General features: G+C 39.8%; 1 protein-coding gene across 1 annotated transcript in view; it reads right to left on the bottom strand.

Annotated features, from left to right (window-relative positions):
- LOC101860606 (ATP-dependent RNA helicase DDX54) overlaps nucleotides 1-11291 on the bottom strand; it is a 34023-nt gene extending 22732 nt beyond the window's left edge. The window contains exons 1-4 of the mRNA XM_005109042.3: nucleotides 11025-11291; nucleotides 3402-3498; nucleotides 2111-2181; nucleotides 931-1116 (exon numbers count right to left, since the gene is read on the bottom strand). Coding sequence (XP_005109099.1) covers nucleotides 931-1116; nucleotides 2111-2181; nucleotides 3402-3498; nucleotides 11025-11174 — 504 coding nt within the window. The 5' untranslated portion in view covers nucleotides 11175-11291. The remainder of the gene's footprint in view (nucleotides 1-930; nucleotides 1117-2110; nucleotides 2182-3401; nucleotides 3499-11024) is intronic.
- Between the last annotated feature and the right edge of the window lie 59 nt (nucleotides 11292-11350).

Here is an 11350-nt window from a genome sequence, read left to right as displayed (position 1 = left end):
TCGGAGAATTCTGAGTGCGGGCAAAGATCACACACAACTTGGGGCGAGTCAACTACTAATTGCGGCATCGATATTTCGGGAAATAGTGCTCCGAGTTCCTACTGACAAAAAGTTCAACGGGTGCTTCCCGCGATAAAGGAGAAGGCAGAGTACGTTTTAATAAAAATCCGACACAACAGCAGACTGGGACAAAAAATCGGGATACACGTGATCGAAATCGGGAAAATCAGGATGCTTGAGATTTGGAGCAAAAAATCGGGATATCCCGACTAAATCGGGATGAGTGGCAGGTCTGACTTTCCCGTGTCTCTGCGATTTTTTTCAAATTCCCGGGTAATTCCCGAGGCCTGGCAGTCACTCTGCTCCCAGCAACTCTCTTTCTGATTGTCTAGTGGAGGAAATGGCGGTAGCGGAGTTTAGCTAGCGGAAATCCGCTAAACAGCGGAATATTGAGACCCTTGAATTTCTCAGCGTATCCATACCATATGAGGGGGTGAGATGCAAAACCAGCTAAGCAACATTTTGGAACATACCAGATTTTTTGCTTATACATGCACATTGTTACCAGCTATCAGAGGCACAAAGTGTTATCGGCCAAAACCCAACACATCTTTCATAAAGCCATTAAAAAATCTTCCTTTTATGCATTGCGTGCGTATAGCAGCATTTAAAAAAAATGATTTTCTTAAAAGCACTAAAATGGATGTAGCAGGTTTTGCATCTCAGCACCTCATATCGTGACCTCACTGCTTTCTTACAAGTCCTATCTCCATTTTTTTTAACATTGAAAATGTGACTTCTTCTTAAGCTCACTCTTCGTTATGTACTGTTTTCACTGTTAAAAAAAAAGGAGATACAACAAGAATGCACTGAGGTCGCGATATGTAACCAATGCAATATTCTTTGAACGAAGAACCAACAACGACTCACCTCCTTGGCAAACTTGAGGGTCTGCAGCGCCAGTTCACGGGTCGGCGACATCACGATGGCTCGCGCTCCTGTTGAGGATCTCACTTTCAGTCTCTCAAACAAAGGAATCAGGAAGGCTGCAGTTTTACCACTGCCTGTTCTTGCCATGGCCACCACGTCCTTGCCCTCCAGGATCAACGGAATGGTCTGAAAAAGAAAAAAAGAAAAGAAAAGAGTTTTTTATTCTTCTTATTTGCGACTTTTTTCCACTATGGCATTTACTAATGTAAACAGATTAGATGAAATCCCATTTTACAATAAATAGACAAAAGATCAACAAATTATAACAAAAACATGACAATGCAATAGTCACTTTTGGAGGCAAAAATAAAGAAATGAAAATTAAAAGATGAATACTTCTTTTTTTTTTTTTTGGTAAGTGTTTTATGGTACTCCCAACTGCATACGGTCATATGAGGGCGGGGGACACATTAAACTTTTTCAGTTGGTAGGAAAGAAAGTTTGAATTTTGCTTGGGTGGCGGCCGAAGTCTACTCTTATCAATTTTAGACCACAAAGGGATCTTGAATGTGCGCAACTTGCACACAGGCCCTCCGAGATTTTTCACCCTTGTTTAGAAGGCCAGGTGTAGATCTTTCTAACCAGAAGATCAGGGGTGTGGCTGAAACAGAAGTAAGAAGGAGCAGCCAAGGAGTAGCAGTAGAAAGGCTGAAAAAAGAGTCAGGAGCCCACAGGAGGGGGCAAAGGAATGAGGGATTGGGGGCAGAAAAAGGAGACCAAAGCAGACGACAGAACATTGTTAGAGAGCAGGAAAGGAGGTGAAAGGAGACAATTTTAAAGAAGAAAATTTTTCGCTCGCTTCACGGATAGGAACCCGGGAAATTTGAATGAGAGGCCAACACCTTAACCTCTAGGCCACGAGAGCCCCCTAGATGAAAACTTCAGTCACATATTACTAAAAGATTATGACACAATACAAGATCTGAAAACGAAATGAAGAAAACTATTCCAACCACATTACTTCCAAAAGCTTTGAATTATGAGCTGTCAGACTGAGCACCCAAAAAAAAAAGATAGTGTTAAATTTGTCCTTAATGGACAACTAGTAAAAGTAAACAACAGCTCAAGAACTGATAAAAAGAACGATTTTTTTTTTTACATTCATTCAAAGCACACTTACCTTCCTCTGGATAGGGGTAGGCACTTTATACCCTCGCCGGAGAACACCTTTAAGGACCCCATGAGACAAACCTGAGACAGTAAAAAAAACCACAATGAGCAAAATGTCTTCCTGCTCTGGCTATCAAATAAGTTGACCCCAGAAACACTCTCTATTGGTAGTAACTTTAACACAATACAAACCATGAACATGCATTTGGATTAACACTTTATTGTCAACAGGGCAAAGCTTATATAAATATATATATATATATATATATATATATATACACAGTTGTATCATTCAAATGGAGACTTAAGTATTGCTGAGCCATCTGGCTTTTAGGGAGAAATGGATAAAAGGAAAAAATTTAAAAAGGGCACCCCCCCAGCAAGTAAACAGCGGTTGTCATCCCATTTCTATCAATCGCAATCTCCTAGATAAGGCTGTTATACATTTTGAATAAAATAACACCAAAATTTGATCCCTCTAGAGGTCCATTATCAGCAAATTCAAACAATTAACCACAAGTGAACAATGAACCTGTACCGCAAACCCCTGCTGCAAGGCAATACCCTGCCCACACCAGATGTACTATGGGGACCAAACCCAATAGGGTCATCACATATATATCAGACTGCAGGCGGCAGGAGGCCAGCAATAGAAGAAAAAGAAGTGAACAATGATAACAATGTGAGTCCACTGAAAAAGCTACAAGGCAAAGTCAGACATCAGCAACATTGTTGGCTGTGTGAGAACATATTCTTTTTCAAATACCAGACAATTCTTATATCTCTCATAACTAGGTCGGGCAGCATTATTATTCTCATTTAAGAACGTAAGCAAGTCACAGACATTTTAGTGTGACCTATTCATTCTCTGTACCACAACGAGTGCATTGCATCACTTACAATTTTAATTCAAAGTCTTTTACGGGGTGCCCATTGGGGGATCGGGTCAGGTCGGGTCGGTTTGCTAGCCAGATTGAGGGCGCAAAGCGGCTATCGTGGCATAAGCCGATCGCGCTTGACTAGTCAATGTTTCAGGCAACGAGTGGGGCGATCGCCCCCGACCCGACCCACCCCACCCCCAATGGGCATTCCGTATTGACATCCTAAACATTGACGAAACATGGCATGTGTAATTGTATTATTGAAAATTTTCATGGACAGCATCAAAGACCAGCTTTTTTGTTTTTTTCACAACTTGTATACTTCTATGACAAGTAACTCAACAAGAACAGTTGGCTTTTTTTGGTGATAAAAAGTTCACAAAGGGAGTGTTCAGATTCAACTAATCTACATATCCATACCCAATGACTGGAATCCTCCAGACTTTTTTTTAGTTTTTAGAGTAGCCAGTTTCTTTGCAGAAGCCATCTCAACATCCGAATCTTCACTCTCCATGTCCTGAAAATGAATCATGCAAAAATCAGGCTTTTGAGTGGGGCCTTGTAATTAACAAGAGAACAAAATTTAAAGTCTTAAAATTGGGCCAAAAAGAATGTGATCTTCCTGGCTAGTAATAGTAGATCTAGATCTACTAGATCTAGATCTAGTATGGGTGTCCTTAGATTATACGTCTTCAGACTGCCTACTATGTAGACCTGTCAACCTCCCAATGATTTTTAAGAAAAAAAAAGAAGAGAGAAATATCATATTTCCCTGAAATCCTCCTCAAAAAAAAAAGAGGAATTTAGGAAAAAAAAATTGGAGGCATCTAGACTCCACTAGCTTGACTCATTCGTGTACGAACGTAACGAGACGCGAGCATGCAATTCGTTACGTTCGTAGAAATAGTCGCTTCGTTCTTTAAATCAGTATCAATATCCAGTAGTCTGTGTCGATGATGCCAAGTCTAAACAGACGGGACCCAGATTCTTAACTTAAGTCTTAAAAGTTGCACCGAGTAGTGAGTCTCATAATTTACGCACCTAAAATGCACTTTTGACTTTTACCTCTATTAGGCCCTCCTACTAAATCTAGATAATCTAGATCTAGATCTACTCCTCATTTTAATTTCGAAGTGACTATTTCTCCAAACATTCGCGAAAATAAGTTGAACTCTAATTCTCCGAACGGTTTCCGATCTCGAGATTTTTCGGGTTATTTACAAGATTTAGGCGTCATCCTTTCTTCATTCTGCGAGGACTGGGAAGAAGCATTTTTTGCATCAAATTCAATTTCAAGAGCTAGAGATTTTTAAATGTCTGAATATTCAGATACTTCAGTTGTGGTCTGGGCAACGTTCCCGGACTATACTTCATTTGAAAATACCTTCAAAAGGTACTGCGAGAAAACATGACTGCTCGACCTTGGCAGTAACCTATTTTGCATTTAGTCACCCAACAAAAACTAAAATCCTTCAGGTAAAAAAAAAAAAATCCCTACCCCCCACACCTTACAAACACACATGCACACTCACTCTCACACACACAGGCCACTCTATTCGCTTTTATCAACAAATCTCGAGAACGGAAACCTTTCAGAGAAATAGAGTTCAAGTTTATTTTTCCGAATGTTCGGAGAAATAGAGCCGGCCTTTTAATTAATTTCGTACTGAAAAATAGAAGCAGCACAGATCTACTCCTAATTTTAATTTGGAAGAGGCTAGCCGTACTTATTCTTAATTTGATGGCTAGACTGACCATAAAAAAAGGCATACTGAATTGTAGTTTGCAGTACCTAAAGTATTTGTATTTGATACTAAACCAGGTGCCTTAAAATAATGACAGTGCATGTATTTTAAACCTCCTGTTTTCTAATGTTAATAGGGCCTAAGATAAGTATGGCTAGACTGGTAGTCTAGTACGGCTAGACGGCTAGGCTAGCCGTACTTAAGGACGGCTAGAGCCGTACTGTCAGGCTAGCCATACTTGATGGCTGAATTGTAAATGAAATTTTTATTTTTCAGAGCCTAAAGTATTTGTATTTCAGACAAAAACCAAAATGTGCCTTGCTGACTTGCATTATTCAAACCTGAATAATTACTAGATCTAGATCTAATGAGACCTGTGTACTCAACAGGTTCGTCGAGTCGATAGGGCCAAACCTACATCTAAGTACGGCTAGCCACTTCGTTTTAATTTTGTACTGAAAAATAGAAGCAGCACATCTCTCGCTCTCTTTCTTCAGATAAAACATCGATACCAAGTTGGCTATTTAAGTCAGTATCGATCCAGTCCCAGTTCTCTTGGGGCCAAAACCAGAGAATGCGGACAGTACATACATACATACATACATACATACATACATACATACATACATACATACATACATCCATCCATCCATCCATCCATCCATCCATCCATCCATCCATCCATCCATCCAATATATATATATATATATATATATATATATATATATTCTAGTCATATACAGATATTTTACTTTTGCAAGAGGCTATTCTCCGGCATCGCGCCAGTCAATACATCAGAAGGTATTCTCCAGCGTCGCGCCACCTGTCTATTACTAATAATTTGTCGTGCAGATTTGCAAATATCTCTCTCATCTGTTTGTCTTGGAAAAAAATTCCCACAACTTTACTACTTTGTGCCACTTCCATTGATACAGACGATAGGTTTTCAGACACAAACTGCCCCAATTCCTCCAATTTAGAATTATGTTGGGTGCTAGAAGAAAAGTGTCCACAACTATCGACACGAGTTCATAACAAAGAGTGAGCATAAGAATTAGTCACATTTTCACTGCTTACAAAAATGAAGATACGACAAGAAAGCACTGAAGTCGCGACATATCAGTTAAATTGATCGCAAATTACAACAACAAGAAATAAACAGCAAGCTATAGGCCTAACTATATAGGCTACTAGATCTAGATCTATATGACTAGACGGGATTTTAGATACAAGATCAATTTTGTTTGTTTAAATAAACAGAATCATTATAATTTCTTTAACGGAGTGTCTACGTACACGGTAACTGGGCGCGTAGCCTCAGGGTCTACGTACACGGTAACCGGAAAGTTCAAGAGATAGTTCACTCAGCCAAAAAGAGTGTCACGTTTATTGTTTTTCACACAAGTAGGGTAATAGGGTAACTCTGTTCGCAAAGTTTGCGCTTTTTCGAAGAGGGCGCACTAGGGTCAACCGCACTATAGTCCAGCATGCCAGCATGACACCCACTAAATTTCATAACAGAGCCTTCCCTTTCGCTTTCGTTACCACCAAGAAATTTGTCAGTAATTGTCTGATAACGCAACAATTATAATAATTATTATTGTAACATGCAGGTTCGGATTACAAACGTGGTGTTGCCATGAAAGTAAATCGATATTTGTCACTGTGTCGTCACTTATAAGGGCAACATGAAGAAAAGAAAGTTATACAAGCGTCTTGTCGGGCTCGCCATTGTGGCGGGTCAATGAAACTGCGCGCGTTCTGAGCGCTGCGAAGTACAGGACTCAGATGTTATTGATTTTTTTTAAAAAGACGCACTCTGGGATAGGGAAAGGGCTGGACGAAACACCAGAGGACAAAACAACTGAAACGGGAAGCAAATATGTTTAATGTTTAGAATTTTGATGACAACTACAGCTCTCAGCTAAGTAAAGTGTGCGTGGGTGCAGGCCTTGAGTGAAAACGGCCTAAGTGTTTGCGTTTCATTGGATTGGTGGCAGTATATTTTAGCTTTCTGTACAAGATTCGCAGATTTTCAGTATCACTGCATCTTGCCCTCCCACAATTCTTACACCTCTCACACTGAATAGGTCTACTTGGGCTATTCTTCTGTACTTTGAGTTAGAGCATTAATTTTTGTCTTTCACGTTTATTATATAGGCCTATGATATGAATCATGACAGTCGATATTCTGGTTCTAGGCTCAAAGCAAGATTCATTGTTTTATAGTTTATATGCAGGCGAATATGATGAAGGGAAAATATTAAGTCACACAAGACCCCAGGCGCCACTACTTTCTGTACGTAATCAAGATTGTAAATTTGGTACGTGACTCTTACTTGAAATTATCTGCCAAACCCTGAAAATGATGTGAAATAACCTTGCTTTGATAAATTGATGGTTTTCATTTCAGCATTCTAGGGTTCAACAGTATATAATAATGGGTGTTTCGCGAAAATGGGCTTCTGTGGCGATCACCCGGAAAGTTCCTCCTTTTTTTAGAATTCTGAGTTGAGACCCATGAGATTTACATAAGATGAAATTGGTTTTCAAAATGCTGTGATGTCACACCCTTTGGTGCAGAAAAGCAAGCATTAGACCAAATACTATAGCCTTTGGGTGTTGACCATAGCTAAAGATGTACTTTTCCATGTTTGATTTTGACTGTCTTGTCTCTTCCATTAGTTTTAATATGTCCTGGGTCATTCACTTTTTATTTGCTCTTTTAGCTTTCATATTGTTTTATCCAATGTGTAGGTTGTGTGATTTGTGCGTGTTCAGAGACAGAGAGAATATCGTTGTGAGGCTATGGAGATTTTTGTTTATAATGTAACTACATGTACAAAGTCATAGTCAAGTCTACTTCTGACAAACTCAACCAATAAAGCTATCCTCACATCGTTTCATCCAATGTGTATGTTGTGTGATTTGTGTGTGTGTGTAACATGCTAAGTATTAAAAAATAAATATATTTAGAGGCTATTCACACTTGTATGCATGATGTGTGTCTGTGTGTCTCCCCCTCTCTCTCTCTCTTCCTTCCTCTGTTTTCTCTCTCTCTCTCTCTTCCTTCCTCTGTTTTCTCTCTCTCTCCCTCTTCCTTCCTCTCTGTTTTCTCTCTCTCTCTCTCTCTCTCTCTCTCTCTCTCTTCCTTCCTCTCTGTTTTCTCTCTCTCTCTCTTCCTTCCTCTCTGTTTTCTCTCTCTCGAGATAGTATTACATGTTTTGTAAACATCTATTTAATAATAATAATAAATGACATTTATAAAGCGCTCAACCCCGAATAAAGTACACAGGCTCTGAGCGCTTTACAATATAGTACAACATACAACAGTAACATGAAACGTTGTGTTCTGACTAAAGAAAATTATTCCAAATATTCATCTTATTAATTTAAAAACAGAAACGACTTCAGCTGACATTTGAATGAATCAAAAGATTTGATTTCTCTCAACGTACTTGTTAAAGCATTCCAGATCTTGGGGCCTTGGTATTCAAATGCCCTTTCAACCATTGTTTTAAGTTTCATAGATGGTAAAATAAATTTCTTTTTGTCAGCTGATGATCTTAAACTGCGAGTTGGAATGTACAGTCTTAACAGATTTGATAAATATGATGGTGCATTATCATTCAAACATTTGTGACATATGGTAGCCAACTTGTACACAATCCTTTTCTCAACAGGATGCCAATGCAAAGTTCGTAAAAGAGGTTTAGCAGAGTCTCGCTTTCTTTTCCGTAAAACTAAACGTGCTGCATTGTTTTGGACAGTTTGAAGTCTTTTAACTTTCTCCAGTGATATTCCTGATAACAAAGAGTTACAATAATCGAGTTTTGATAAAATTAAGCTAGTTACTAGTAAAGCAGTATACTTGGTGTTGATCAGATGACATATTTTACTAATTCTTCTTATTTCTAAATACAAGCAGCTGATCAGATGATTTACCTCAGCCGACATTGACAAACTAGAATCAAAATAGATGCCAAGATTCTTAACTTTTCTTGAAAATAAAATTTTTGCATCACCAATTTTAATGTGATCATGGTCAACCTCTTTAACAGACTTTGCACTGCCTGCCAGAATGACTTGTGTTTTATTATCATTTAACATCAATTTATTTTTGTTCATCCAGTTTTTCACCAAGGCAATACAATTTTCAGCACGATGGACAAGTTCATCTAAGTTGGTAAACAATGTTGAACCATAAATTTGGGTATCATCAGCATAGAAATGGTATTTTAAGTTATATTTAACTATTTCCTTGACAAGTGGTTGAGTATAAAGGGTGAACAAAACATATTTTAGCTTTCTGTTCCAGATTCGCAGATTTTCAGTGTCACTTCACTTTGCTCTCCCTAAGGAAAGATGACAGGGGGTAGATTGGAGTCATTTTTGGGATTACATTCCGCTCACAACACACAAAAAGCGGAGTGAAAAAGGAAAAAGGTCAAGGTCATGAAGGGAGCGACGCAGTTACCGTGCACCTAGCCCCCCCCCCCCCCCCACGAAACAGATGTTCGTAGATAATGAGAGGCCCCCGGTTGCCGATTACCGTGTACGTAGATGTTGAGGCTACGTGCCCGGTTACCGTGTGTTTGACATTGAGACTACACGCCCGGTTGCCGTGTACGTAGATATTGAGGCTACGCGCCCGGTTACCGTGTGTGTGACATTGAAACTACACGCCCGGTTGCCGGTTACCGTGTACGTAGATATTGAGGCTACGTGCCCGGTTACCGTGTGTGTGACATTGAGACTACACGCCCGGATGCCGGTTACCGTGTACACGTAGATATTGAGGCTAGGTGCCCGGTTACCGTGTGTGTGACATTGAGACTACACGGTGAAAAAGGAAAAAAGTCAACGTCATGAAGGGAGCGAAGCGGTTACCGTGCGTGCACCTAGCTCAAGCCCACTTCCGCACCCCCACCCCCCCTGAAACTAAGTACACGGTTACCGTGTACGTAGATATTGAGGCTACGGGCACGGTTACAGTGTATAGGCGACATTGAAACTACACGGTGAAAAAGGAAAATATAATGTCAACGTCAAGAAGGGAGCAAAGCAGTTACTGTATACCTAGCTCAAGCCCCCCCCCCACGAAACTAAATACCCGCTTACCGTGTACGTAGATATTGAGGCTACGCGCCCGGTTACCGTGTATGTGACATTGAGACTACACGCCCGGTTGCCGGTTACCGTGTACGTAGACACTCCGTTTCTTTAAAGCCTTTAAAATAGGCCTCGTTTAAAATAGGAAGTGGCTATTCTCACCCGGGGTGAGAATAGAAATACAATCGACCTCTCACCGCGGGTGAGACTTGCCACCGTAGGCTATTCTCACCCGGTGTGAAACAAGACCTGTTTTTCCTAATTTCGGAATACTTTCTCTATCAATGTGGATGATCAGATGGATAAACTTTGATAAAGGCAAAGAAAAGAATACGTTATAGCACAAAAGTAAGCTAATTCGATCGTCTACAAAGATTCTATGGCTATTTCACTTTTCGAATCGAACTGAACTATGGGGGTCGCCATTTTGTTTTGCCCGGAAGTTCTCGCAAGATCTACTCCTCCCCTCTTCTCTCTCTCTTGTCTCTTTCTGAATACTGTCTATCGGTGTGGACGATCAAATTGACCAAAACAAAGTAAAAAAATGATGTTAAAACACAAAAGTACATTAATTTGGTCGTCTACAAAGATGCTATGACTATTTAACTTTTCGAATCGGGCCGAACTACGCGGGTCGCCATTTTGTTTTGCCCGGAAGTTCTCGCGCTACTCCTCTCTCTCTCTCCACTGCCCACAGACAAAATTGTACGCTTTTAGTAGGCTAACAGTAAATAGAACGTTTGTTCATGGCACAGAATTCTACAATTTTTCTGTTACAAAATCAGTGTAGAATTCTGTGGTTTAAGGGTGAACGCAAAATTGGTTAGCCTAGATCTAGGCTATAACAGTGAACGGACACCGGGTGAGAATAGCCAAAAGACTCACCTGCTCTATTCTCACCCGTGGTGAGAATAGAGGTGGCCTTAAAATAAGCAAAGACGATGGAAATAATTTTATAAGTGAATAAAGTCATGTTAGACAAATACCATATAGATTTCTAGATCTAGATAGATTCTAGATCTAGGTATCTAGATTCTAGATTTAGATAAAATATAATGAAAGGTAGACTTACTAAATCTAGATATAATCTATATCTATAGACTCTAGATCTTGATCTAGAGATCTAGATCTAAGATCTAGATTCTAGATCTACATCTAGCCTCTAGGCCTAGATCTAGCGATCTACCTGTTTATCAAGTTTCATTTGGGATTGTTGTTCCGGGACCGTGGAGTCTTTTCGCTTGTTGTGTGACAACTGATCAGACTGAAGTCCAGATCCGCTCTCTTTCTGTAGTTTCTTCTCCAATTTCTTAGCTTTCCACTTACGTCTACCCATTTTGAAGGATACAGACACAGACTTAAACAATATCACAAAAGGTGTTGTTCAGTCGGTTACCGCACATGTGGGGAGGAAGAAAAGAAACCGAAAATAAACAAATTCCGGAACTAGCTCTTTGTACCTTTTGTACCCAATCAAGGAAAAGAACTGACACCATTCCAACTTTCTTTCGA

This window comes from Aplysia californica, unplaced genomic scaffold (genome assembly GCF_000002075.1).
Source record: "Aplysia californica isolate F4 #8 unplaced genomic scaffold, AplCal3.0 scaffold00744, whole genome shotgun sequence".
Lineage (NCBI taxonomy): Eukaryota > Metazoa > Mollusca > Gastropoda > Aplysiida > Aplysiidae > Aplysia > Aplysia californica.
Note: the sequence above shows the minus strand (reverse complement) of the source record. Positions and strands in the feature narration are given on the sequence as shown.